The 25,652-nt window shown below is 42.8% G+C and overlaps 1 protein-coding gene across 3 annotated transcripts in view; it reads right to left on the reverse strand.

The window, feature by feature from the left end:
* Positions 1-8,413: 8,413 nt before the first annotated feature.
* The window catches only part of FRMD6 (FERM domain containing 6), a 169,842-nt gene continuing 152,603 nt past the window's right edge, over positions 8,414-25,652 (reverse strand). For all 3 annotated transcript variants that reach the window (XM_085869378.1, XM_085869377.1, XM_085869379.1), the window contains 6 exons: positions 25,016-25,084; positions 23,957-24,131; positions 17,026-17,237; positions 15,282-15,432; positions 11,657-11,797; positions 8,414-11,447 (listed from right to left, as the gene is read on the reverse strand). In XM_085869378.1, coding sequence (XP_085725504.1) covers positions 11,224-11,447; positions 11,657-11,797; positions 15,282-15,432; positions 17,026-17,237; positions 23,957-24,131; positions 25,016-25,084 — 972 coding nt within the window. In that variant the 3' untranslated portion in view covers positions 8,414-11,223. The remainder of the gene's footprint in view (positions 11,448-11,656; positions 11,798-15,281; positions 15,433-17,025; positions 17,238-23,956; positions 24,132-25,015; positions 25,085-25,652) is intronic.

A 25,652-nucleotide genomic window follows, 5' to 3' on the forward strand; every position in this document is an offset into this window, starting at 1 on the left:
TTATGGTAAATTAGAGTGGGTGGGAGAAAAGGATTATGAAAAGGCTTTGATGAATATTGTTATTTCTTCTCAAGAGGAATTGAATGACGAAGAAGAAGGTTATTATTTTGAAGTTGATTTGAAGTACCCGAGTGATCTTCATAATAAGCATAAAGATCTTCCTTTTGCATGTGAGAAAGAAACTCCAAAGAAAGAATGGTTAAGTGATTATCATAAAAGTTTTAATATTAAAGGTAAATCAACAGAAAAGTTATTAACAACATTCTATGATAAAGAGGGATATGTTTTGCATCAGAGAAGCTTAAAACAGTTTTTGAGAGAAGGATTGAGAGTAGCTAAAATTCATAGAGTTTTAAAATTTAAACAAAGTCCTTGGGTGAAAAAGTATATTCAATTCAATACAGATATGAGAGCAAATACAAAAGTAAAATTTGAAGGGGACTTTTATAAATTAATGAATAATGCTGTATTTGGAAAGACTATGGAAAATGTTAGAAACAGGCAAAACATTAGATTCGCAACATCTTGGAAAGAAGCTTCGAGATTGATAAATAAACCAAGTTTTGAGAGAGAAGAGGTTTTTTCAGAGAACTTTTCTGCAATTCATATGAAAAAGGAAAGTATTGTAATGGATAAACCAATTTATATTGGAACAGCAGTTCTTGATTTATCAAAGATATTGATGTATGATTATTTGTATAATGACTTAAAGAAAGAGTATGGTGAAAATGTTTCATTGTTGTATATGGATACTGATAGTTTTCTCCTAGATATAAAAACTGATGATGTTTATGAAGATATGAAGAAAAATATTGGAGCATATGATACAAGTAATTTCAGCAAGAAGAGTGAGTTATTTTCCAAAAAGAATGAAAAGGTTATTGGTAAGTTTAAGGATGAGTTGGGTGGAAAAGTAATGAGTGAGTTTATTGGATTGAGAGCAAAGGCATATGCTTATAAGTATGGTGAACAGATTGATAAGAGGTTAAAGGGAATAAAGAAATATGTAATAAAGAAATCAATAACTTTTAGAAATTATTATAATTGTTTGATGAATAAGAAAGAAGAATATAGGAAAATGAATACAATAAGAAGTTATAAACATAACATATATAGTGAAGAAGTAAATAAAAAGGCATTAGGAGCCTTTGATGATAAGAGATTTATTTTAGATAATGGAATAGATTGTGTTCCATATGGATATTGTATGATAGAGTGTATAAAATAGATTATGTTTTAACGATGGGAAGATGGGTTAGGGTTTTTTAAGGGCTACCGCCGCGTTTTTTCACAATATATAAATGGTTAAACCAAGTATTAATCAAACTAAAGAGTGGAGAAAATCTCAGTCTTGGTATATAAATGGAAAACATAATGAATGTGAAAAATATCAAATAAGTCTTATTGAAAAAATAACTAAAACAAAGGTAAATAAAACAAATAAGCGAATTAATTTAAAAACTAGTAAGTTAGAGGATGTAAAGAAAAAAATGAATATCCTTGAATGGACTGAAAACTTTGATGGTTATCAATTGAACAATGAAAAAACAATTTACTATAATCTCAAAATGATATGTGGCTCAGGAGGTGGTCAGATGAGAGCATTAAGAGAAGTTTATCATTTCGTAATGGCACAAATGGGGTATCTTAAAAAATATAAAGATTCAAATGTTTTGTTTGTTAATATTTTAGATGGGGATTATTGTGCAAAGAAAATTAAACTATTGAAGGAATTTGAGAATGAACAAATCTTTATAGGTTCAATGAGTGAGCTGTTCAACCCCCAGGTGTTCAATTCAATGAGGTTCAACCTCCAAGTTAAAAGGGGAGACAAATAAATATACCTTGGGATAAAAAGGGGATTTATTTTTAGGGAAAAAAATTATGAATCGCTGAAAATCCCCCATTCATTTCCATGGGGAAAAGTGAGCCAGAATCAGTATTCTTACCCTACTTACGTGCATGATTGTTGCTGACTGGAAATACGTGCTTCCGTGTGTCACGCATTAAAAGTGCTTGTCCAATTGTTCCCCCATTTCGCTTCGTCCTTTCCTTTGTTGAATTTCCATCTTGCATCACGTAAGGGATTGGTAGTGGGTGTAGACACCTGGTAAATAATCTGAACCGTCGAGGTCGACGATAACTCCGCACGGTTACCCCTGCAGCACGGAATGAGCCGCTTAAGCGGTTCGTGTCCGAAGTCGACCTGCGGCGTGGTACAACTCCTCGGTACGCTACCCGCGCGGGTACTTAGTTATATCAACATTCGGCGATTCACCCTATTTCGCGTGGGTAGAATGCGGACTGGGTTGTGGTAAGGTTAAAGGCTTCTGGCGGTAGTTCCAGGAGGGTCACGACTGAATTGTCCGTTCCGGTGGGTGACGCGTCGCGATTCGAGTTACGTGGCCGATCGCATGCCGGACAGGCCAGAATTCGTTACTATATATATATATATATATAATATCTTCTTCTTCTTCTTTTTCTTCTTTCGGCAAGCTCCCGTAAGGGGTCGCCACAGCGGATCATCCGTCTCCATTACGCTCTGTCCTCCACATCTTCCATTGACACTCCAACCACCTGCATGTCCACCCTCACCGCATCCATGAACCTTTTCTTTGGCCTTCCTCTTCTCCTCCTACCTGGTAGCTCCATCCTCAGCATCCTTCTCCCGATATACTCCGCTTCCCTCCTGTGCACATGTCCAAACCATCTCAATCTTGCCTCTCTCACTTTGTCTCCAAACCGTCCTACCTGCGCTGTCCCGAAAATATACTCATTCCTTATCCTGTCCATCCTCGTCACTCCCAACAAGAATCGCAGCATCTTTAACTCTGCCACCTCCTGCTCCGCTTCCTGTCTTTTTGTCAGTGCCACCGCCTCCAAACCATACAACATAGCTGGTCTCACTACCGTCTCATATACTTTTCCCCTTCACTCTTGCAGCTACCCTTCTGTCACAAAACACTCCTGCAACTCTTCTCCACCCACTCCATCCTGCCTGCACTCTCTTTTTCACTTCTCTACCACACTCTCCATTACCACATGAAATGCAATGTATATATATACTGAGAAAATGAGACAGCACCCAAGATCCTTGGATGAATTGTGGAAAGACCTACAGGGCATTTGGGAAAATATTCCACAGTCATCTTGGAAATTGATAAACTGTATGGGAGAATGAAAACAAGATGTCGTGCTCTATTAAAGGCTCACATGCAAACTACGAATGCACTATACAATGTATTAATTTTGTTTTTGTATATTTTCTTGAATAATATATTGTGATTGTATTATATCCGTGTTGTGTTGCAATTACTCATTATTCAAGCATATCCTCTGTGTTTTGTGAGAGTAATTTAGGGTCGGTACGAAAGAAATGCCCCTAATTTAATTTCACACTAAATGTGATTAAAATTAAAATGAAAGTTTTGAACGGGCAATTGGTAGAGAGCATACCTCCACCAGGTTTAGCAGGTTACATTTTCGTATCCCACTGATAGGCCGAATCTGGATCCAGGCCTAAAACAAAATCGAATAGGCTTGTTCTTGTTACCCAACCAACTCATCCACCTAATTTTGTCATAACTCGTCCAGAACTTTTTAAAACATCATGATATACATAGTTTTTGATCACATCTCTTCTTCTTCTTCTTCTTCTTTCGGCTGCTCCCTTTAGGGGTCGCCACAGCGGATCATCCGTATGATCCGCATAGTGATTTGGCACATGTTTTACGCCGGATGCCCTTCCTGCCGCAACCCTGGTCGCCTCTTACGACACAGGGATATGGTACACCTATTTTAACCGGGGTATACACCGGCCCAGTACACTGGTACTCATTTTGCCGACCTCGGAGGGATGACAGGCTGAGTCAACCCCCTGGTGTATTAATTCAGTGGCTCAACGGGGCTTGAACTCAGGACCTTTTGGATCCCAAGCCGCTGCCCTAACCACTGCGCCAACACCAAGCTTCTGTTTTTTGAATGATCTTTTTTTGAATTTTTGTTTTTTTTTTTTGAATGTTTTGAATGTTTTTTGAATTTTTGAATGTTTTGAGTTTTTGATCACATCTCTCATTGGAAAAATAATCGCTTAAAAATTAAAAAAAAATATCGTATCCGGATCCGGATTCGGATCTTCACTAAAATCGAATCACTTCGTCCTTGTCACACACACAACTTGTCCAACAAGTTTCGTCCGAATCCGTCCACAACTCTGAGATATCGTGCTATATATCGTTTTTGTCTCGATCTCTCAAGGGTGAAAAATCACTGAAAAAATTCTAGTATCCGGATCTGGATACGGCTCTTCACCAAAATCTCATCAATTTCTTCTTATCACACACCCAACGTGTCCACCAAATGTTGTTCAAATCCATTCTCAACATTTTGAGATATCCTGTTCCATCCGTCCATCCATCCATCCATCAGGACCATACACTGAACAGAGCGTCAGTGCTGCCAAGCAGTCTGCAGGGCTGTTGGACACAATCCTGGATCGGTTGCCACTCTGACACAGAATACTTGAATGGCTCAATTGTCCCAGTAAACTAAAACTCATTAATACTCATTTTGCCAACCTCGAAAGGATAACAGGTTGAATCAACCCCACCAGATATTAATTCAATGAAAAGCAGGATTTGAATTCAAGACCCTAGGATCCCAAGCCCACCACCATAACCATTAATCTATCACCAGGCATATACCCTGTGGACCTGTTCACAGACAAACAAACAGACAGGGGTGAAAACATAACCTCCATCCACCTTTGGAGGCAGAGGTAATTCTTTTTGGGTATGTGCATACATGTGTGGCAAATATTAATTTATTTTCCACATGGTCTCCATCAACAGCAATGCACTTTAATGAGTGCATCAATCCGACTTTTGTTTGCTGGTCTCAGTGTGGTTGGAAGCCTGGTGTTGGCCTAATGGTGAGGGTGGTGGGCTTGGGATCCCAGGATTCTGAGTTCAAATCTTGCTTGGTTGTTGAATTAATACCTTCCACCTTCCAAATGGCAAACAGGTGGGGTTGATTCTGCCTGTCATCCTTCCGAGGTCAGCAAAATGAGTAATAACTTGCTGGTATCCTGTGTCGGAGTGGCGACCTGTCCAGGATTGTGCTCAATAGCCCAGGAGACTGATTGCTTTGGGTGTCGTTTCTCTGGTCTCTGTATATGCTCTAACTGATGCGAGTGATCGCAACGTGAAGTACGCATTCCATGCCACGCTCCAGTCTGTGATTGATCAGTGCCTCAGGTGAGATACTCTTCTAATCTTGGAAAATTTCAATGCATCGACTGGAGCTGACAGGGATGGTTATGAGACATGTGTTGGTCCCCATGGTTATGGAACTGTGAATCAGAATAGCATTAAGTTCCTTGACTTTGCAAGAAGTCATGGACGGAGGGTGGCTGGTTCATGGTTTCAGTGCCCACAGGCTCATCGCTGGAATTCGTATTTCAACACTGGTTGTGTGGCAAAGGAGAATGACCATGTGCTTGTTGATGGTCACTGGAGGATCATCCAGAACTGCAAGGGTCTGCTGGAGTGCGAATTTCCTCAATAATGACCATAGGCTTGTGGTAGCAACTCTGAAGTTACAGCTTAAATCCAGAAGAATTGTACCATCCCAGCCTCGGCTGGATATTGGCAAGCTCAAGGAGTTTGCAATCAGGTTGAGTGGGGGATTTGAGGGGTCTGAGTGCTTTAGAAGATCATGAAGAGTTGTGGAGTGCCTTCAAGACCACTATCCTTGATGTTGCCAGTGGATGACTTGGAACTCACCGAAGGGCGAGGAAGACTGTTGCCTCTCAAGGGACACTGGATACCATTGACCATCACAGGACTAGGCTTAATGGCAGAGCTGAGCTGTTCATGGAGTTGAGGCATAAAATTGTACGTGCGCTGAGGGTGGACAAGTAGGTCAATTTGCGAGGAATCTGTGATGGGGTAGAGCATCACCCGTGGTCAAGTGATTCTTGTCCTCCTTACAGGGGAATTTGTGCATTGTGTTCCAAGCCCATATCTCGGAGTACTGCATTTGAGCGGAAGGTGGTGAGCTATTGACAGAGGAGTCGGAAGTAAAGGCCCACTGGGCAGGTTGCTTTGAGCAGCTGTACCAGGCTGATCCACCAGCTGTGGAGTTGGATGTCAGGAGTGTTACTATCCCTATTGCTGACCGTCCAATCAATTGTGATCCACCTTCGTTTGTGGAAACACAGGCTGTAGTGAACCACTTGAAATGGGGTAAATCTCATGGAATCTGTGGTATTTATGCTGAACTTCATAAGGCTGGTGGAAATTCTGTACTCATGTCGTTGCATGCACTTCTGTGCTTTACCTGGAAAACAGGCATCATTCCAATTGACTGGAAGAGGGGCCTTGTTGTCCCTCTCTGGAAAGGGATGGGTGATCGCCAGGACTGCAACAACTACCGAGGGGTGTCTCTGCTTTCAGTGCCGGGCAAGGTCTTTGCTCAGATAATTATTGATCGGGTTCACCACCATCTGCTTGAGCACCAGCACCCAGAGCAGTCAGGCTTTACACTAAGCGCAGTTCTTGAGCTAACTTGGACCTCCTCTGCAACATCTGCTGCCTTGGAATGGGGAGTTTTCTCAATGGATCGATTGTCAGCTCGAAGACACCTTTCTGAGTGCCCAGATCGACAAGAATGGGAAGCTGAGGATTCCTCGTCTTCGCTGGTGAATTGCACATTCACCCGATTGACTGTAGAACGAGGAATGCCAAGGTTCTGAGCTGTCTGATGTTGGCTGATTCCACCTTCCAAATGGCCAACAATTCATCCTCTTTGAAAATGGGAGAGTTTGTGTGCACCCTGGGTTTGAAGCACAGTTAATTGTCATACAAGACCCAGGAACTCGTTCTGCAAAGAAATCGACGAATATTCGTTCAAATCACTGAGTAAAACTGCGTTATACAGATGAAATGAAGAAATTTTAGTTGTCTATTTACTTCTGTCGTGTGTGTGTGTGTGTGTGTGTGTGTGTGTGTGTGTGTGTGTGTGTGTGTGTGTGTGTGTGTATGTGTATGAGTGTGCGTGTGCGTGTGCTGGAGACAGCTACACAATGAGCCTTATATCATATGGGAGCACCCGATTCGGGTGACGATGCATCACTTCGGGTCGTTGTACCCACACTGCACAATGGATCTTATAAAAGTCGATCGCGAAGCCTTTCAGCGCTCCTCTTTCCTCAAAAGCTGTGATCTCCACATTCACTGCTGGTTCAACCTACCCACCTGATTCCGCCTGCCTTCTCGCATACTGACTCCGCCTTCTCCACTCACCACCTGGCTCCACCTAAAGTCCTCCCTCACGCCAGTCGACCTCGCCCTTTCCCTGGATTGGTGCACGCGCTGCGCCGGCACCGTAGCCAAGCAGATGATGTGCCAACTCTCAAGGAGGGATCGTTCAGTGGAGCATCCCCCCAAAACCTACTGGGTAGCGCAATCAGTCAACCGTGCAAGGTATTACGAGACTGTAAGCCTAATCTCCTCTCTTTTCTTTTAATTAACTCTTCTTTATCGGTGTGTGTGTGTGTGTGTGTGTGTGTGTGTGTGTGTGTGTGTGTGTGTGTGTGTGTGTGTGTGTGTGTTCATGTAATGGCATCAGTCCGAGCTTTAAGTTAAGATTGGATAAGATATATCGGTATAAGTCTTCTTTTTGTCTGCTTTGTAAGTTGCTTGCCTTGCTGTTGCACCTCACAAATTTCTTTCTATACCTGCTTACACACAACAATAAATCTATTCACGTTGCCACATGCTTTTCCTCATCTGTCTGTTAATAAATTATAGTGTAGAAATTTTCCCAGCTCGTTTTTGTCTTTTCTTTCATTGATCCAGCATGGTGCATATCCTAGCCTAGTTGGGACTTTATTCCCAATGATCCGTTATTCCAGCCTGTACGTCATTCGCAGTGTTGCTCGGCTGCATCTGACCCGGTAAGGTGACCTGGTTCAGACAAGGCGTACCGAGGGCGTGTCCCCCAGTAATTAGGTCACGTGATTAATTGGGTAACTGGTTTTGACAGAGGACCTGAGGTCACGTCGTTGAGTTATTGGCGTTCACGGTCGATTAGGGACCCGCCAGGTCACGGAGTTGTCCGTGTGCAACGACCTGCAATTCCGGAGAGTCCAGTGGGAACCCGATATAGCATCCCCCCTCCCCCTTCGTGGTCTTGTCACCCCGATCCCGGCTCTGCAATATGTATGTATGTATGCATATGTATCTATATGTGTGTATGTATGTGTGTATGTATGTATGTATGTAACTAGGTGTGTGTGTGTGTGTGTGTGTGTGTGTGTGTGTGTGTGTGTGTGTGTGTGTGTGTGTGTGTGTGCGCGCGCGCACGCACACGCACATGTATTGTATGTCTGGCTTCCTTCTTGGAACAATGGTGCAGTAATTGGTCTTTATTTTGATTATTTCTCAGGCATTTCAGCATGTGCGTAAATACATACAATCATAGGAAGCACAGAAAGTTTTAATGAACATGTATTTGTACCATCGCTGTGAAATCAATGACATACAAAACGTCGTTATAACAAATGATAGTACAAAACTGCCCAAGCAGGCATAGTTCACACAATGCATATATAAAACACCTTTTTGTTATAACATGTAGTTACACCAAATGCGCTCAATTTATATTAAAAAAATATCTATACATTACTAACTGTGCCTTCTTCAACGTCTTGCCGATTGTCAGGTTTACATAATGAATCACAGAATTATGTGGCTTATATTTCCTTTGACATGCATGAAACAATCCCAGATATGCGACGCTGTACGAGAGCACTGTTCATTTAATCATAAAGACATGAATAATAATAACTACTTCATTTTGTGAACGGTGGGGACTCAGCGGTATGTTCGGCTGAACATTGTCACCAAGTTTCCTATCTGGTTGTCGTTCTTCAAAAATATTGGCATCCCATCATCCTTTGTCCGGATGTTAACACAAAGGGTGACTCCCATCTTCTTCAATTTTTCCATTTCAGAAAGGGTGATAATGGAAGTCAATCTGTACCTCGCACAACAGTGAATCACACAACGTCACTCATTCCCAAGTAAACGTCAATGGCAAAGAACAAAACCATTGTGCTCAATTCTGGGCTTGAAGTCGCCTTGTTGTTGTGTAATTATTAATGAATAATGTCATTATCTTGATCTATTACAACACTGCTTGTCTTGCCCACTGATTGAGGAGCTAGAGTCCCAACGTCATCGTTTCAAAAACAGCCTTTGCCATGAGTACAGTAAAAAAAACAAAAAAAACGATAAACTCATAAAAAGTAAAGCATTTTTGAACAATTTTCAAGATTAAAAAATTGTTTATACTGTCCTGATGCATCGCAGTGCATCGGCTAGAACATTTCTGTTAATATATAAAATATCCGAAGCTTACCTGCAGCCCCGAGACAGTCCAGCAAAACCTCCTCCTGCCTTCCCTTTCATGATCACAGCAATTAATAAAATTAAACTCCCCAGCACGTGCAATCTTTCCCAGAAACATTCCACTCCACCAGTGGGGAAAAACACCTCCATTGCATCATAACAAACAAATATCAAAATGTTAGTGGTCGAGAAAGAAAATGGCGAATAATAATAATAAAAATAATGATAATCATAAAACTTGTGATGCTAATAAAACCAACATCTGGAACCATTTTTGTTAAAATGCTCACCAATCTTCATTAGAGATATGAGCGGACCTTTCCAACCGTAACATCAATTTACCGGAAAACATTCAAATATTCCGTGATGTATTATTGATAAACCATCTTGTGCTGACAGGACAGCCGATGGGTAAGCACACTTGCTTTTGAGCTGTCGAGCCTGCGTTTGAATCTGTGCCCGGCTACAACCTGTCATCCTGGTGTTTCGCAGGCAAGACGATGCATCGATGTGTGCACCGTCCATCCTTATTGCCAGCACTGGTCATTGTTGGATGTTAAAGATCCCACAGTGTCTCTTGCGAGGAGTATGCGAGTTATCGCCGACATCCTAAATAAATTTCAAATTTCTGCTACCTTGAATCCAATGTCACGTTCCTCTCGCTGACCCCACCCCATCCCCCGCACCCCCTCACCCACAATAAGTTGGGAATGATTGGAGCAGTTGTAGTCGAAGTAGTCGTCGTAGTATATCATTGTTATACCGATTCCACGTCTTCCACTTTGCACAGTGCTTCGTATCCCACTGTAGTCTTTTTTATTCGGTCTTATTAAGTTTTTCCCACTTTTTATCCAGGAGTATCAATGATTTGCCAGCGTTAAATATCACGACAAAATGGAGAAAAATGAAAATATGGGTGGACAAGTAAATACTCGCAAGCCAAATTTTGACAAATTTCCACCACTGCATCCCCAGCATATTAAAATCTAACAAGGTTTCTATAAAATGTTCATTTTCTTTCTCATTCATAAGTGGTTAAATTAATTAATTAATTAATTATTTTTTAAACGAATTTGGTATGTTCGCTGTTGGTCTTTCGAGTCGAGTTTTGCAATTGCATATTTTAAATTAATTTGCAAATCAGTGGGCCAAGGAAGCTTCAATTATTATGATATCATTGTTTCTGCATCTTCACTGTGAATATGAAAATTGCACACTGTGGTGAGCATGTCCTGAAGGATATCAGGACGAGCATTCAGTCATGTGAGCCAGGACTGCTTAATCCTTCAAAAATGTCTGATCTAGCTTACCTCATAGAAAAAAAAGAAAAACCTCAAAGGAACAAATTGCAGAGGAAAGATAGGTCAAAAACTTTTTTTTGTTCCAGCTTTGTTCTCTTGAAATGAGAAATTTCCATTGACACGCACGCACACACGCACGCACGCACGCACGCACGCACGCACGCACGCACGCACACACACACACACACACACACACACACACACAACGAGCTCTTGGGGGAACAGAATTTGTTAGGCTAATGCTCGAGTGACTGAACCTCTCAGGTCAAAGGATGCAACAACCTGCTAACATGACTAAAAATTGGTTCCGGCATACTTATGTTGGAGGTCACTGAGATCTCACAGTTCATTGTTTACTATGCACCTCATATGCCCATGTAAACTTTCTCGTTGCCCATATTTTCTCTGCGTAAATACCCTCCTCGAGGTTACAAAAGATGCTTGCAAAAGTACATGCTGGGCATTCAAGCTGAGGCCTGTATATGAACAAATCCCAAGTGGAATGACGGTCAAACCACAAACTCGGGCAATGAGTCATCATTGAGTAGAGACAGGTGCACGCTGCCCGTTGGAGGCTTTGGAGGAGCTATTGTTGGGCGTAAGTTCCGGAGGGAAGATCTGCGGAGTTGGGCTTCAAGCAGACCTGAGGTGGGAAAGACGCGCACACTTCCTCCACGGGCAAACAGAAGAGGGGACTGTGGCTTGTGACAATCCATCATCTTGACAACCAAGCCTGGCATAAACAAGAAGAAAAAAACATGAAGCTAAAGTGCAACACAACATAAAATGTGGTGAATACACCAAGCACCATCTCATTCATCACCACCTCGAACACGAATAAATTTTGCTTTTGCAGCTTTGGTAGGTTTGGCACTTGCAATACTGATGATCTTTATCTTTATAAGAACAAATCAGCAGTAAACAAGAGGAAACTTGACCCACCTTCTGGGCTGGTGCAGCGAGAATCGAGGTCCTTTTGCGTAACGTAGATGTAAGGTGCATCAGCCACAGTGGAATCGTCTTCCACATCCGTCTCCACCAGATGTGGAAACTCTAGAGGATCATCCACCATCATCTCCACCTCTAGGTTAAAACACATCGTTTTGTTCCATTTCACTTATTGTGGTATCTGCTGATACAACATCTGATTTGATTCCATTTATTGTTCTCCTTGAAAGGAGATCAGAAGTGACTGAAGGTATCTTGTGGCAAGGCTTGCCATTGCCTTTACAGCAGCAGTCAGAGTTGGAATATGGAACTTGCGACTGTGGCCTACCATTTAGGAAAGGCATGGTGGGGTGTTTAATGCCCAAAAGTGAGCATTGTATGCAGAACAGGTGGGTTAACGAATGAAACGGAAGACAAGAAGGAACCCGGAGAAGTCGAGGAAAGATGGAGTCAACAGGAGGAACCTGGATAGAATTTGGGTTTCAGCTGCTGCTCCACTACCCTCAAACCCATCCCGGTGCAGCCAAGTGGGCCTTACAGAAAGATTTCTGCAATAATTCACTTCTATTTAGAGAGATAGATATAATGAAAGAGAGGAATAGAGAGGAAAAGAGATGAAAGAGAAGAAAAAGCAAGAATTAGAATGAATAAAGAGAACTGTGAAAAAAAAGTAGAACCAAGTGTGAAAGGAACGAAGAACAAAGATACTGGGAAGAACCCGGACAGATAGATTTCAGCAGTTACTAGCATTACTTATGAGATAACAACATGCTTTTTGATGCAGCACCCTTTCTCAAAAGTTGAAGAATGACAGTTTTTCATCATATTCTGTTCTCTTATGAATCAAACCCAGACAATAACCTCAAAGGTGAGGGAACAACCTCCGAGCTCTTTCGTGTCAGTCCAAAACATCAGTAAACCCCAAAACTATGCATCCCTTGAATGGCAGGAACAAGCAGCGAGTCTGCTTGATATGATTAATTTGAGGAAGATTGTCTGGATTTGGATGATTTCTCAGACTCGATGGTCGTAGCTTCTCCCTCATCGTTTGACCTCTGTTGTAAAGAAAATGTGATGGGATCTGCTGATATCAAAATGCAGCAGATGACTGATTTCATCCTGCAGTGATAAAATCATGGTCCACAAGTCTCAGCCAAATCCCTGGCAAGAAATGCTGCTCATAGAAAAAGTGCTGTCTTTAAGATTTACTGCATAGTTTGAGGTTAGAAAAACCACCAAGCTCCGGGAGCAGCAAGTCATTGAAAACCAGGCAGCTCGTTCGCAATTTAAAATGTTGTCGTGCCATGATTGCTAGTGAGTTTGTGCCTGAAGCTTATGAGAGGAGATACTCAGAAGCGATTTGCACGAAATTATTAGCCAACATCAGCCTTCATATGCTCTGCATAAAATACCTGAATGTCTCGAAGAAAGTTTGAATGTTGATGACATTCAAGTGATTTTGTGCTATGGTGGTTAATGGACCTTGATAAAAGATACCTCAAGGTCAAATTGAATCAGCTTTATCCTTGTTTGAGAAAATAAATAAATAAAAATCCACAGACTGAATGATTACCTCCACTCCTTTGTTAATCTCTTTTCTCCACTTGTGGAATGCCTTCTTCAGTCTGCTCGATCTCACCTATCTCTCAAGGGCTTTAAGTTGGCAGTCCACTGTCATCCCACATTACTCCCCTTGATCTTTTCTATCTCCATTAACCCGCCTCTATCCCTCTATTTCCACTGGCAGGTTGTTCTGCTCCCTTCCCTTTTCTATACCCTGTTCAGTCTTCCAATTTTCTCATAAAACTGTTGGCCCGCTATCAAACCCTCTCTCACCTTGCTCTTCGACGATTGCCGATTTAGTATGTCGAAATAAGAGCAGCCATCAAAGTTTATTGTAACTTTATATACATCTATTATTGCTGAGAGTGAATAGTATAGCTTCCATTTTATGTGAGGTTATACGAGCCATTGTTAAGAATCACTATTTGATATGTGATATGATATGATATGCATAATAGTTGAGAGGTATGCACACTCACTCCTGAGCTGTCGAGCCGAGTTTTGCATCTCGGCCCAGCTGTAAACTGAGTTTCACAGGAAGGGCAAAGCATCAATGTGTGAGCTGTCCCACAAATGAACATTAAACAGGACGTCCCATCTGATGGCATTACTTGGCAGATGTCAAAGATCCCACAATGTCGTTTGCAAAGACTGATGAGACATCACCAGCGCCATGACAGAATCCCAAATTCCTGCTCCGACTCACTGCTGGGAGGACAGCGGCAAACCACCTAGCATAAACCTTGCCAAGAAACTGCTTTGGCAGCACCAATGCTCTGCAAAGAGTATGGTGCAGCTCATCATTAGTTGCTTTGCAGGCATAAAGTGCTGATTCATTGGTTGGTCTCGGTCTCGGTCTCGGTCTCGGTCTCGGTCTCGGTCTCGGTCTCGGTCTCGGTCTCGGTCTCGGTCTCGGTCTCTCTCTCTCTCTCTCTCTCTCTCATAATATGTTTCGAAATGAGTTTCATATAATGTGTTTCGAAATGAGTCCACTCGTATAATCTCGTATGTGTTTTTAATACTGCTAGGTATCCACATCGTACACCCTCCTCACCAGGAAACCAGGTGGGGGAGACGGTTTAGTTGCCGACAACCCGACCATGAAACAGGTGAGTACAGGTTCACCTTGCACCTGCAGCAGGTCACAGATGACTTCGACGGATGCATTCAACGAACCCTCTTCTCCCCGCTCCCAATGGAAGCTGGAGTTCCCCAAAATTGTGCTTTGGATCCATTCTTCATCGTTATTGTTTCGTATGCAGCCTATGGCTAAAGTTTGCATCATTTTCTGGAAGCATGGCTGTGCCGCTGATGCAGTGCCCTTGTTACCAATGAGCTGGTACTTATTTTGCCGACGTCGGAAGGGTGACAGGCTGAAAAACCCACCAGGTGTTTTTTAAATGCCATGACAAAGGCTCAAATTCAAGACTCGAAGATTTTAAGCCAGCCACTTTCACCGTTAAGCCCACATCAGGCTTATTCTTCATCCTTGTGGAGAAAATGACCTCTCTGATGCTCTGGGAAACCTTTTCCTTTTTGCAGATGACTCCACATTGTCAAGCAGTACCCCCATCCCTCTGTTAAGCAGACCGCAGCTGTGTCTCTGTCTCTCTGTCTGTCTGTCTGTCTGTCTGTCTGTCTGTCTGTCTGTCTGTCTGTCTGTCTGTCTGTCTGTCTCTCTCTCTCTCTCTCTCTCTCTCTCTCTCTCTCTCTCTCTCTCTCTCACTCTCTCTCTCTCTCTCTCTCTCTCTCTCTCTCACTCTCTCTCACTCCCGCTCCCTCTCTCTCTCTCTCTCTCTCTCTCTCTCTCTCTCTCTCTCTCTCTCTCGCTCTCTCTCTCGCTCTCTCACTCGCTCTCTCTCTCTCTCTCTCTCTCTCACGCGCTCTCTCTCTCTCTCTCTCTCTCTCTCTCTCTCTCTCTCTCTCTCTCTCTCTCTCATAATTGCTTCAGAATTTTACCAAAATAAATTTCCGACATGTAAAACCATAAATAAATGCATTTGATGTAAAGTTGATATTATTTAAAACTCCGAAAGGTTGTTGTCACAATCCTGACCATCATCGGGTGAATCTTCGTCCAACTTTTCACGTCCACCACTTTCCACGCCCGAGGTGTATGAACTCCCTCCACTCGCCAGAGAGCTGCACTGCTGGAGGCTTCTGTGTCCTCCTACTCCACTGCTAACACTGGCCTCTGCCATCTCCAACTGGGGCGGAATGGATAGATAGTTATTATGTTTGTTTAGAAGAAATGAGTCCACTTGTTAACGCTTGCCATTTTCACTGCTCAGTAAATCGTTATATCAGAACCCAAGGCTTGAGAAATTTCAAAAGAGAGAAAGAAAAATATAGCAAGGAAGCTGACATGAAACAATCATTAAGTTTCCCTTAAGCTGTTTAACTTTTTATGGTTGTTGTCATACAAAAAGTAAATGATTGGTTCTGACATCATGGCTATTCGTAAAGTTTCTAACTATATGTAAATATTGTTTCGGATTTGGTGTAGGGGGTAAATGGGACATAGTTAAGAATAGTTATTTCCTCATACATGATAGAATAAGGGTGTTGTAATTGTTGGGATTAAAGAGATGGTGTCGAGCAGGTGTTTCGAAGGCTCTTGTTCTTACTTGCTCGAGTGTTTGTGTTTCAGCCCCTCCCCCCCCCCCCTCACCGACCCCACATTCTGCAACATCCCTGTGTACAATGTGTCTATGTGAATTTTTCCAAAAATAGCAGCAATAATGAACTGTGTGAAAGCTCACGACACTATCAAATAAGGAGGTCTGTCATGCAGTGGGAAGGAGGGTTCTACGTGATATGGAAAATCCCTGGTGCTCCCTGTAAAGCAGCATGAGCCAATGGGCATAGCTCGGTGTCCGTGTTGGCCAATATGCACGCACCATGGGGGTCTGGCCTGCAGGGTGACATAAAAGCTGGGACGCTGCTCTGGTTAAAGTGCTTCTTCTAGTGGTGTCACCTGCTTGTTTTCAACGCGTGTGTGACATGGTTGGTTCCCACTGCCTCTCTCTGGCACCTGCTGGTGCTCTCCTGCACCCTGGTTCCTGCCTGCTCGCCTGCACTCTGATGGGTTTGTGGTGCGCAGAGTACGTGCTCTGCTCACAAGGCGTCGTGAGGCCAAGCCCTGTGCGAGGTAGCCAGGAGCGATTGTGGGGTGCAAGGGGGTGGGGGGGGGAGGATAGCATTACAACATGGTGTGCTGCAACATATAGGTTCCTAAACCCTCTTCTCCCTCTGTCTCGTGTATCGCCTACTGTGTCCCGTATCCGCTGAGTTAATGTGTAAAGCTAACTATTTAAGTCCACCGAGGTCCCGAAGATGCGTAGGGGTTTATTTTAATACTTATTTGTTACAGTCTGATCACTGCTTTATGGCTGTGTCTTCTTATTCCTGCCCCATTTTGTGCAATATATCCCATTTGGAAATGAGAACTTGTGTGTGGCCATTGTCCATGGGACTCCATAGCACATAGCAAATTGGTAAGTTAAATCCATTAGTTGGGCAGTTTGGAATTCATGCACAAGCGCTTGCAAAGCGCATTGCCAACAAAACTCAGCTCGGTTATTCCTGTCGGCAGAATCATCACAGCCATGCGTCTGAGACGCCGATTCGTGCTGAAATTAATCCAGGCGGATGTGCAGTCCTTCTCGTCTCCGACCCGCCTGGTGGCACGACAGTCTTGAAGACCCGCAACCGTAACAATATTTTCGTTTAAGATGTGAATGATGTACCTTTGATTAGAGGCATACCAATAATATTATATACCTGTACTCAGGCCTTACCTTCAGGGCTGTGAGGCCCTTTCCACGCTTGTGTCGAGTGTCCAACTCGATGCCTGATGTCCCTGAGCTGCGATGACTGCACAGTGAGCTCCCCACTGGAAAGGAACCAATAAGACCACCATATGTTCCTGTGCCATTGGCTCCCCCATTGAGGTGTACAAGTTCCAACTCGAAGGTGTCGCTTATGTATGACTCGCGGCATCGCCGCAGTTCTGGGTTTGTGCATAAAAATAAACGAGCAGATGACTGATTTTTAAAATATTTTAATTTTGTGATAATACATTTTATTTAATAAATCATCATTTTTCAATCAATATGTGCAAAACTTTCTTATTCATAACGGAATTAAATGTTTTTTTTTTTTTTTTTTTTTGTGTGGTATACATTTCACATGTGCCCATTTTTAACCCAATTATATATTTATTTTGGTGATGCGTATAATGCATACACGTTTTATAGCATCCAATCGACGTACTAAAGTGGCAATAAACTTGATTTTTTGCTGTGGAAGGATGATTACATTCATCATTTTCTATCAAATGACTCATTCCATCAATAACTCAAGACTGGAGCAGCAGTGTTGCCGAAGCAGTTTCATGGCAGGCTGGCTTGCCATTTCCTTCCCAGATACCAAATGACGCCAAACCAACTCTTGCTTGGCACCTGCATTAAGCTGGAGTTGGTCCAGCATGATTTGCTACCTTGGCTCACAGATCAAAATTATTGCATTCCCGGAATTTGATTCATTCTTTCTCTGACGGGTGATTTTCGCCAAAAAAAAAACTTTTCTCCAATTTACCTAACGAAGATACACTTTTATTCATCCTCCACAATCACCTCTACGCCCCCATCTTTCATTCTTTCTGGTCTGTTAGGTTCCTTAAAATCCCATCAGGGTGATGTATGGTCCTGCTTCTAGTTTGTTTTTTGGGGGGTGGAGAGGATAGGGGTACTCAAGAGCCATTCCAACAGGATGGTGCAGAGGTAGTGCACTTGTTTTTGAGCTGTCCGGTCAGCATTTGACCCAACTATAGACTATTTGACTGGTATTTAACAGGTTGAGCAACATTGCATGAAAAAGTGCACCTTCCATCAGATGGGAGTTGGTGACCCAGCTGCTTGCATTAATTGCTGATTGACATTAACGAAACTGTAGTGTCTTTTGATGAAGAAGAGTATATGAGGTACTGCTGGCACCCTGACCAAGTTTCAAATTCCTGCCTCAACCCTTCAAAAAAAACAAACAAACCAAAAAAACCTCATCCTTCCTCATCTCCAATGGCCCAAACCAGGAGAGAAGATTGGCACTGCCAGGTCCCTTTACCCATATAAACTGTAACATGCTGCCCTTTCAATCTTCAAGGTCACAGAACAAATAAGATTGCATTCAGGAGCTCAATGCATTATAAAGCACAAAAAAGATGTTATAAAGCAGTCTATTTTACGAGTAATCCGTTATATTTACAAATCGCAGGCATTAAAGAGAGACAAAATGTAAAAATTAAATCAACCTGAGCAAAAACCCAACCTGGCTACTTTGACTGATGAACAAGTTAAATCGTGGAGAGAAGATAATTCAGTCGTGACCAACCTACCTTTCAGTTGTCTCGTGTGGGTGAGATTCTGGATGGAATAAGATCTGAGGACTAGTTGTCATACTGGTGCTTTGCAGACAGGGTAGTGGATTGTTGAGTATGACGTCTTTTCAGAGGGAAACCAGATTTTACAGCATTTGGATTCTGAGATTCCCAAATATTGGAGGGTGGGTAGAGAGATTCCTCCAGGCCCTATTATAGCTGGTGGACCTTCATCCCCCTATGTAGATCTTGTATCTGCCATAGGGGGAATGGCAGTTGACACTTCACCATTTTTCGTACAAAAGTATCCAGTGTGGTGGCTTGATTGATATTGGTGGAAATGTCGACTTCACATTACTTGTGGTTGTGTCATCCACATCATCATGCACCACACTCTATTCAGTGTCAGATCTACTGAAGCAGTTTCTTGGCTAGGGTTACAATCCTGGATGGGTCGCCGCTCCAACACAGGAAGAGGGCAGAAATTTGGAATTTGCCCAGGGTACGGGCAACAGTTTGCCAACTATTCGCAAAGGACACCGTGGGATCTTTAATGCCCACCAAATGGCAGATGATACCCCAAGTTGATGTCCATTCAAGGGATGGCACACATTGATGTCTTGCCCCAGTGTAGTGTGCCCAACCTTTAATTTATTTGTTTGGCTTTGTGATGTAGCCTGCATGTGGTGATGACAGGTACAGGGATGGCCAGAAAAGGAGAATACGGGTGAAGACGACAGCATAAAGGCACAACTGCAAGTGGCTCACGAGCGGAACTGTGGCAAAATGCCAGAAAGAAAGTCGAAGATAAAAACAGGGATGCTGAGGTAAGAGAAAAGGTGACAACAATGACAGCCATAAAAGTGAGGAATGCAAGTTGCCACTCAGAATGCTGGTATTCCAAGTAACAAATCCTTCCTCTTCTCCAATGGCTTGATTTCCAATCATCAATTTGGATTCAGACCAGGTCACTCTACCCTGGACATTGCTGCTTCTGCTTTCCCAACAATGGATGGAGGTCTTCATTTCCAGACATGAGATGAAAGCCATCTTCCTAGACATATCACGAGCTTTCAATACAGTCTGGCACCCTGCCCTGCTCACCAAACTCTCTTATTATGGTATCCAAGGCAATCTCTACTCGAGGCTCACGGACTTCCTCTCCTGTCACAGTCAATGCATGGCTCTTAATGGAATTCTCTCATATCCTCTTCCTGTACAGGCTGGGTCCAGTATGTGCTTCCTCAAGGCAGTGATCTGGGCCCAGTACTTTTTCTGGTTTTCATCAATGATCTCTCCGACTCTCTGGAAAATCCTCTTCATCTTTTTACTGATGACTCCACCTTCTGCCGTACAATCTCTCATCCCTCAGATTGGCAAGCAGCAGCCTCTTCACTCCTTGCAGACCTGGATAAAATCACAAACTGGTCCAACACGTGGAACATGTCTTTCAATCATGACAAATCTCACACTCTCAGTATGTCTCTCCAAAAGGACCATCTGGTAACCCCTGCCGACCCCAATCTACCTGCTCAACAATCCTCTGGAAGAAGTCCTTTCATTCAAGCTTTTGGGTCTCACTATCTGCCATGATCTTTCCTGGGAAAGCCACTTTTCGAAGCTGGCCTCCAAAGCCAGTCACCAACTGGGCATCCTCCATCGTGAAAGTCTTACCTTGGCACACCTGAGTTCCTGAGCACGTACGAAGCTCTCATTTGCAGCCTGATGGAGTACTGCTCCCCCCTCTGAGGTGGTGCTCCTGCCTCACACTGAGCTTGGCTTCACGCTGTGGAAACCAAGGCTTTTATGATCATTGGTATCTCCTGCAATGAAGCGGAGTCTTTGTGTCTCTCATTCTCTCGCTGCAGACAGGTCGGTGGTCTTTCTGTCTTCTACCGACTCCTCTCTGGCCTTGCACCCTCTGCTCTGTCTGTGAGCTGTCCCCCCAATATTTCCGCAGGGCATTCAATGTCTCCCAGCAACCCCCATCTGGTGAAACTGCCAAGGTCAATAATCACTGCTCACCTTCGCTCTTTCATTCCTCTTTTTTTCCCACCTCTGGAACAAAGTCCCACACATTCTTCAATCTCACTCTTCCCTCCAGGTCTTCAAAACAGCTGTTCACTGCTATCTCATATCTTCTCCCATCTAAAGCCATGATCTTTTCTACCCCCATTAATCCACATCAAACCCACCTCCTTCAAATTTCCTGTTGTCCTTCCTGAAAGTCCCTGTAGTGTCCATCTTGTTTACCCTGTGTACCTCACCCAATCCCTCTCCCTTCCACAGATCTCCTAATGTCTCTGTTCCTTAATGTTGTTGTGCTTCCCTCTTCCACCCGTTTTGTCTTATTCTCTCTTTGTTATATGTTATGTGTGTTAGTTCTTATACGAGCCTCGACAAAGTGTACAAAAAAAGAAGATCATCCAATCATCTCCCACAGCGATGCAGTGTGTGCTTGCCAGTGTATGGTGTAGTATAAGACGAGGGATCATGACTCATAGCTGTCAATCTGTGAGCCATGAACAGTATAGGGAAGGCCACATCCAGGACATGGGCCTGTACATGGGGAGAAGATGAGTATGAGTGACCAAAGCAACACCAAAAGCCACAGTTCCAGTGTGGGCCCATGTGATTAGGGAAAAATCTAAAGGACTGAGGAACTGAGCATAAGTACAGTGACACTATAGCAGGAAATGAGGCAAGTGATCGAGAGCAAACACATTCCAGGCTACTGACCAAGCAACAAACAATGATGTGATGCACCAGTGGGGCACAGGACCTGAAAGTGACTTGAGATGTACAACTGGGAATACCAAGGGCAGAGGTTTTGTGGTCTGCAAGTTTAAATTGAAGCACCTCTGACTCAGGCCGCCTAAGCCTGAATCAGAGATTGTCCCAAGACGTATGACTCGGTCATCACCCACACTTCTGAGCAAGACCAACCATGCTTTCAAATGTGAATGGCCAAACAGCTGGTATAGGCAAACACCCCTGACTGAGTCACTAACCCTGATGAACACAAAGAGAGCTACTTTGGTGGGAGAACAAAGCATGTGTGCATGCAATCACCTGCATTTGCTTGCCAAAACCTACATGTACCTGAAGGCATGTGGAAGTAATTACGTGGCTAATTGTGAGATTTTGAGTGGCATGGGCATGAGCATGGGCATGGGTGGGTGGGTAGTTCGAGAGGGGACTGGGCTCCAGAGCCAGCCTTCCTGTTGCCCATTTGCACCCATCTCCATCTGCACACTCTCTCCTACTTCTCCTCCCAATACCATAACTTGCTTTCTCCAAACTTACAGGCAAATAATGAAGTTTGCTGAGCTTTGGTCTGGTCGACATTACAACATTTTATTGGGGCAGACTGTCAACTATTAACTCTCATGAAATGTTGTCATGGTACCGACCAATATTTCTATTCCAGTTTATTGCAACAAAAATTGGGAGTTTCATGTTGTTATTTAACATTATATTCATGACTCCTATTTGTTATAGCTGGGATACGATGAACTTGTAATAATTGCTAAAAATTATTTAGTTGTGTTGGATTGATCCTTCATTAGAATTTAGGGAATTTATGATCAATAATATAAAAGGAGGTCGGTCTTGGAATGCCTGCCTGTGTGCATGCATGCAACAATTGTCCTATAGTGGATACCACTAATCAAGCAATAACAGTACCCCCAATCTGCAAACAGTGTGACATAGTAGAGTCAGATGAGTATAGATGGACTGCTTTCAAACAGTATGATAGAGTTGAGTAAGGTGACGAGAGATGGGCCGGTTTCAATTTACATTAAAACAAAAACCCTTTCTCCTTCACATGTAATAATGGTGAGTCTCATTCAATCCCATTTCACATATTGATTAGATTCAGAAAACTTGCTACATTTAGTTCCTTTTTTTTTCAACATTTCCATTTTATTCATATTGCAGTAATACATATATGAATTGAATTGAATTTATAAAAAATATATTTCAGTAATCGCCCTCTCAAACAGTATTTCTGATTATACACCACCTTTTAAAGCTTCACAAAGCAGGTCACTGACTTGCAACACAGGTGAGAAAAGGATATGAACAATAAAGCAGCTGATATTTCAATAATTTGGAGTTACACCGTCATTCAACATGCAGGTTTGATGGCAACAATGAAATCACCATGAAAATCCATCTTACTACTACATCTTTAATTGTGCCAATTATTCCCACTCTCTTGTGGAGTGGATTGTGGATGGTTTTGGACTTCAGACTTTCACAATCAGGCTGACCAGGCCTGACATTCGACTGAAGGTGGCAGGAATTTATAATTCGTTCAGGTTGCTGGCAACAACTGACCCACAGCACTAACTTAAATAAACAATGGGATATTGAACATCCATCAGCTAATGCGAGCAGACAGGACATCCGGCTTAACATTGTCTGTCGAGGAATGGCACAATTTGCGATGCAACACCCTGCCTGCAAAGCACCAATCTGATAGTTTACAGTCAGATCGGGAATCAAACTAAAACCAGACGAGTATTGTAAGTGCGCAAGCTCTTGATCATTATGTCAAACTACCATGAAAGTCTCGGGCACTAATTAGATAATAATCGACAGGACCCTAACTGAGAATTTGTCTTGCAATTCTCTTAAAAATGTGTATTATGCATTTTGCATTCACCCTTTGAAACTACATGATTTGTACATGCATTGTATCCATCCATCCATTGGGACCATACTCTGTAAAGAGCGTTGGTTCTGCCTAAACAGTCTCCTTGGATCTTGGGCACAATCCTGGACGGGTCGCCACTCCGACACAGGATACCAGCAAGCTGGCACTCATTTTGCCGACCTCGGAAGGATGACAGGCAGAGTCAACCCCACCTGGTATTAATTCAACAGAAAGTGGGATTTCAACTCAGAATCTTAGGATCCCAAGCCCACAACCCAAACCATTAAGCCAACACCAGACGTATGCATTGTATGTGTGTTACATAATAGCTCAAGCATATGACAGTCATTGATGAGGCTTTGTGTACATTCCACCAAAAAACATGGTGGTATTAAAATCAGCTACAGTTAGTAAAAAGTTGTGCTCAATATCAAGAAAGAAGCCGACTGGCCTACTTTGTACAAGTCGGTTTGACAACGAACGGTTCTTGCGCTTCAGCACAAACCAATTTGGTAATTAATCAGATGAACCATATTCCTCTGTTAAATTCTGTGGAAATCGATTTGACAAAGCGATGGCATACGATAATGTTGACCTCAACTGTGAAGATGTTGTTTTGTTTTTTACAAGCAAATGTCACCTGCAATTGGAATCTGCTGTTCTAAAAGAGATTTCAACATGTAATGAGTACCTTCAGCCTGTTCTGCATGGCGGAGCTTCTGCAGTAGAGGTTGGCAGGCCATGTGCAGCCTGTGGCTTGAGCTGAGAAGGTGCAACAGTGAGCGAGAGCGACAGGTGGATCCGGTGTAGGCCGTAAGGCGACGGGCCGATGGTAGCCCATCTGGTTCGAGTTCAAACTTCTTTCCCTGGCATCCCAAAACACGAATCATCAAAAAAAATGCTTTTAGATTTTGTGCCATGACCATTTTTAATATCTCTCCATTATCAAAATTACAAATTCAAATCACCATAAGGATTCATTTTTTTTAAACTTCATTCATGGTGTAAAACTCATGAAATATTTAAATTGCAGAATAGTACAATTTTCAACGATTCCCACAGATATAATACATGACACTTACAGTATCAAATGGGAATCCAATCTTTGTTTGTAGGCAGCACAAGGCTGCAGGGTAGCCTCATTGGTTGAAGACATGGCTGTGTGAAAAAAAAAAAAACTTGAAATGCCTTCTGCTGGTTCGGGCAGAAATTTGGAATTTGGCAAGAGTGTCAGCGATAGCTCACCTACTCTTCAAAAAAAAGGACACCATGGGATCTTTAAGGTCCAACAACAAATGCTGGCAGATAGGATGCCCAGTTTAACATCCATCCAAGGGACAGCACACACATTGATGAATCACCCTGCCTGTGAAACACCAGCATTACAGTTTATAGCTGGGTCGGGATTCAAACCCAGGATAGACAGCCTCGAGGCGAGTGTGCACAACTCTATGCCATCCTGTCAGCCCTGGGAATCCAGTGAAGGGTTAAACAACTCCAGACGGTACCACCAAATCAACAATGATGAAAATGTCTGCATTGTCCTAAATGAAATAGGCTAAATGAGATGGAAATGGAAACGGTTGTTAAATCACTTGTGACAATGAGATCACAAAGAGAGCTGGAATCTCATTAGACAAAATAATGCTTTGTTGTTTTTGCGACACACTTACCCTGCTGTCTTTGGACGTGTAACCCTTTAGCTACCTTCTACAGTTATTGTTAAATGTAGAAAATACAGGTGCCTTACCAAGAAGATTAGCTTGCCAACGTTGAACCAAGGAAAGTCATAGATGAGTTGCCTTTCCTCTCCAGATTTCTGTGAAATGGGATAAGTTTTCTGTGACCATGCCAAGGCAGCCATGTCTATAAGAATCCATTTCATGACCAACATTATTCCTTACGGCTCAATGGTTTCTTAAATTGCTTCTATAAACCAGCATCAATATAAGCAGAAAGCTTTATATGAGGGTTGATCAGAAAGTATAGTGTAGGAAAAAAAAACTTACTATTACTGACACTTATTACAGGGAAAACCACAATCATATTTTTACTTTCAAACTTACATGAATCCTATTGTATGAAAACATCAAGTGGAGTGCAACTGACAAAACCAAATGTCTTGCAGGACCATTGATGGTATAATGCTCGTTTTCTTCTTGCATATGACAAATAGTAGCTCACAGGTCCAAGTCCAGGTGAAACAGCCAAGTCTGTGTTCAGGTGGATTGCCTTGAATCCTTCGTTGAATTTCCATTGTTCACGGTCGTTCACGATGTGATGGATAGTTTGGTCTGGATGTCCACAGTCATGTGCAGGACAGTGTAACGTCTTCACAATCATGCTCATAATGTGATTTATAGAAATACGAGTTCAATCCACAATGA

This window comes from Eptatretus burgeri, chromosome 2, assembly GCF_056783735.1.
Source record: "Eptatretus burgeri isolate ZD-2024b chromosome 2, Ebu_testis_v1, whole genome shotgun sequence".
NCBI lineage: Eukaryota > Metazoa > Chordata > Myxini > Myxiniformes > Myxinidae > Eptatretus > Eptatretus burgeri.